This window comes from Zeugodacus cucurbitae, chromosome Y (assembly GCF_028554725.1).
Source record: "Zeugodacus cucurbitae isolate PBARC_wt_2022May chromosome Y, idZeuCucr1.2, whole genome shotgun sequence".
Taxonomy (NCBI): domain Eukaryota; kingdom Metazoa; phylum Arthropoda; class Insecta; order Diptera; family Tephritidae; genus Zeugodacus; species Zeugodacus cucurbitae.
Genome location: NC_071673.1, coordinates 358743 through 363145, shown reverse-complemented (window position 1 = coordinate 363145; position 4403 = coordinate 358743). Strand labels below are relative to the sequence as shown.

General features: G+C 44.0%; 1 protein-coding gene across 1 annotated transcript; it reads left to right on the top strand.

Moving 5' to 3' along the window:
* The first annotated feature begins 2543 nt into the window (after nucleotides 1-2543).
* Nucleotides 2544-4187, top strand: LOC128923546 (uncharacterized). The gene has a single exon (XM_054235812.1). The coding sequence runs from the start codon at nucleotides 2726-2728 to the stop codon at nucleotides 3845-3847; it is 1122 nt and encodes a 373-aa protein (XP_054091787.1). The 5' UTR covers nucleotides 2544-2725; the 3' UTR covers nucleotides 3848-4187.
* The last annotated feature ends 216 nt before the right edge of the window (nucleotides 4188-4403 follow it).

Below are 4403 nucleotides of genomic sequence, written 5' to 3'. Positions count from 1 at the left end.
TATCTCCCTCACCACGCCGTTTACAAACCTGAAAGTACAACCTCTAAACTTAGAGTCGTTTTCAATGCTTCATGTCCCACATCCAATGGTGTAAGTTTAAATGACATTTTGTACACCGGTCCTGCACTCCAAGCTGATCTCACTCTTATGATCACCAAATGGCGACTTTTTAGATTTGTGTTCAATGCTGATATTGAAATCGTCAAATTTTGGTCAACCCCAAACATACATCTTATCAAAGAATCCTCTTTAGAGATTCTTTGGATGGGGAGATCAATGAGTTTCAATTAAATAGAGTCACTTTCGGGATCAATTGTGCCCCGTATCTAGCAATCCGTACTCTGATGCAACTAGCTGAAGACTCAAAATCAGAGTTCCCTTTGGCTGCAAAAATAATAAAAGCTAATACGTACGTAGACGACGTCTTATCTGGTGCTCATGAAATCTCCACCGCAATAGATTCAAGAAACCAGCTGATTGAAGTATTAGCCTCAGCCGGCTTCCCATTAAGAAAGTGGACATCAAACAGCAAGAAAATTCTGAAGGACATACCTAATGATCACCTTTTGACCACAGATTTTCTGGAATTCGACAGTAGTAGCGAAGCCAAAACATTGGGAATTCGATGGAATGCGAGGTCGGACAACTTTTACTTTTCCACTAAACCTCTGGACAACAAAGACTCTTTCACTAAAAGAGAAGTTTTGTCTATGATAGCCAAATTGTTCGACCCAGCAGGATGGTTAAGTCCAGTAATCATCGTTGCTAAAATTTTAATGCAGGATATTTGGCTAGAAAAAACCGATTGGGACGAGACTTTGACTTCCAAATCTCTCAATCAGTGGAAGACATTCTTAAAAAACTACCCACATATAAGCACTATTAGGATCCCACGATGGGTATCTTACACACCGAACTGTCAAGTACAGTTCCATGGATTCTGCGATGCCTCAGAGAAGGCGTACGGCGCAGCGATCTATTTGCACGTGCAGGTGAACGATTGCGAAATTAAAACCGGCTTGCTTTTAGCAAAAACAAAAGTCGCTCCTGTTAAAACCATCTCAATACCCAGATTAGAACTATGTGGTGCTCTGCTGTTAGCTAAAATGGTCGAATATCTGCAACCCAAACTAGATATTGTATATCAGGGAATATATTTATGGACTGACTCCACCATCGTTCTCGCATGGCTACGCAAGCCGCCATGTTCTTGGTCGACATTCGTTGCGAATCGTATATCAAAAATTTGCGAGCATACACAAATTGAGAACTGGAGGCATGTCAACTCAGAAGATAATCCCGCCGACCTGGCTAGCAGAGGAATCTCTCCTCAAGATTTGCAACCGAACGATCTTTGGTGGTGTGGTCCTAAGTGGTTAAAACTTCAACCATCCAAGTGGCCAAAACAAAATCCTGCAGAAGAAGTTGAGACCACCCTGGAGGCCAAAAGCATTCGTGTGCATCAAGCATCTGTTATTGAGACCGAAGACGTTTTGGAACGTTTTTCCGAATTTTCAAGAGCACTCCGTGTAATTTCTCGAATCTTTAGATTCTACAACAGAAGTCATCCAAATTGCAAGACCCCTTCACCGTCTTCAACGCTCACTTCTGATGAAGTTAAATTTGTCAAACACAGACTTATTCAGTTAACTCAGAAGGCACATTTTGCTTCTGAGTACTCAGATTTAACTAAAAATGTACCTATTAATAAAAAATCTTCCATTCTATCATTAAATCCCTTTGTTGATGATAACGGAATCATAAGAGTAGGAGGACGTTTAACCAACGCTCCCTCCCTCAGCTTCGATGAGCAGCACCCAATTATACTGCCTTATAACTGTCAATTTTCAAAGTTATTGGTAAAATTTATTCATATTACTTCCCTTCACGGAGGTAATCAACTAGTTCTGCGGCTTTTACGTATGCAATTTTGGATCCTAAGGGCAAAGAATCTAATTCGCACAGTGATACATAATTGTAAGATCTGCGTTTTATATAAAAAACGAGAGCAGACACAACTTATGGCATCACTTCCCGCGCCACGAACAAATCTCACAAGGCCCTTTGAGTCTACCGGAGTAGATTTCACTGGTCCATTCGACATCAAAAACTATACAGGCCGAGCTTGCCTGATAACAAAGGGATATGTATGCGTTTTCGTTTGCTTTTCAACAAAGGCTATCCATCTTGAAGCCACTAGCAATTTAGCTGTTAGCTCGAATAGAAGCCTGTCTAAACTCTCGGCCTATAAGTTCTATGACGGATGACATCAACGACCTAACTCCATTAACACCAGGCCATTTCCTGGTCGGTGCACCCTTATTAGCAACGGCGGAACCGGAAATCACTGAGAACCCGCTGTCATTAGTAAACCGATGGCAAAAATTAAAGGCCCTAAGTCAGCACTTTTGTCAGAGATGGAAGACCGAATACTTAAAGGAACTTCAGAAACGAAAGAAATGGAAACATCCCCAAGAGAATGTCCAAGCAAACGACTTAGTGGTAGTTCGTGATGAAAATTTACCTCCGAATGAATGGAGATTAGGCAGGATCATCAAAATATATCCAGGGTTGGACCAACGAGTTCGAGTTGTGGACATCAAAACTCAACGCGGCTTAATTTGTAGGCCTATCACAAAAATTGTCATTTTACCCAATCAAAGTTAACTTATTCTATACATTCACACCTTAATAATTTTCTTTTTCATTCAGGAAATTATTCAATATGACGACCATCAATTGCCCGTTATGCATAGATAATCATCTTCTTCGCTGGTGCCCAAAATTTCGTCAGATGTCCCCAGAAATTAGGCTGAGGACAGCCTTAATTCACCGCTATTGCAGCAACTGCCTTGCCTCGAACCATTCAAAGGATGAATGCGACAGCGTAATACGCTGTAAACATTGCGGCAGCCCTCACCATACAATGCTCCATGCAATTAGTTCAGATGCCGAAGAACTAGACGAGGATGTCGTAGAATTAACATGGGCACAGCAAGTCGAGGCAGCGGAAATGGAAGAGAATCCGTTCACCATCGCTACGACGGATTCGATGCCTTCTCACCCATGTCAACCGACGTCATCAGTCATTCAACCAAGAGAAAGCTCTGACCAACGATGCCTCTCCCGCATACCACACGCCCAGGATCGAGCCAGACTCGATTCGTCTCGCCGGCTTCGGCGTGCTGGTAACTTCGATTCGGATTGGCGGCATGGTAACGATCGACTGAGACTCGATTCGTCTCAGCGACATTACCCGGACCCAGCGGAACGCAATGCGTCCCACCGGCCACCCCGTCCGAAGAGAAGGCGTGGACGAGGTGCTCGACGTCAAGCAGACGCACGCCGTATCATCAAGGATAGGCACGCAACACTACCTTGGCAGCAAAAATTAGCTCTTTCACCGACCGCCTTAATCAAGATACGCACTGCAACCAGGTTCATCACAGTGCGTGCCATGATTAACCCGGTCAGTCCATCCACTATCATTCTCGCCTCCACGATTTCACGATTGGGACTCCGCACACAAGCCCGTGGAGACAGCCGAGTGTGCGATCTTTTATTTCGGGACAACCATGGTGGACAGTCCGAAATCTCCGTAACTGCCCAAATACAGCGTTACCAATTACCACCGACGCCAGTAAGGTCTCTGGAAGAACAAACCCTTCAACACTTCCAGAACCTAAGGCTCGCAGACAATGACTTCTACAAGTCAGCGCCAGTCGAAGTAATTTTGGGAGCGGACATCTACTCCCGGCTCATACTGCCGGGGTTACAACCAGCGACAGTGGGACAACTCGTCGCCCAAAATACGACACTGGGATACGTAATATCCGGCGTCGTATAATACGGACCAATAAAATGCACTGGCTACCTACGCCTCTGACATTTACCATTTACCCAGGATCGAGTCAGACTCGAGTCGTCTCACCGACCACGGAATGAGGTAATTTCTACGCAGTTTGGTGGCATGGCAATGACCGTCTAAGACTCCATTTGTCTCAGCGGCATTTCCCGGACCGAACCAGACTCGATTCGTCTCGTTGGCCACCCCATCTGCAAGAAATGCATCACTTGCCAGAGGAAGTATAGGAGCCAGTCGCATGTTAGTTTTAAGTAATAATTAATTAATTGTAAACTACATTTAATAATTAATTGTAAACTGCATTTGCAGTAATACTGCAAGGCGGGCGGAGGCCGCCCCCGCCTAATTTCACTGCCACGTCTGTGTCGGAAGAGCGATCACTACTTCGAAGCTTTTTCGAAGTCTTAATTCGAATATTTGAAGTTGCGCTCTTGCCTTTTTGCTTTTTCTTAACTACTTCCTTTGCGACATCTCAACCGATCCAGACGTGGTAAGTGAAATTCCAATATATTAAATAAAATTATAATTATTATAAGAA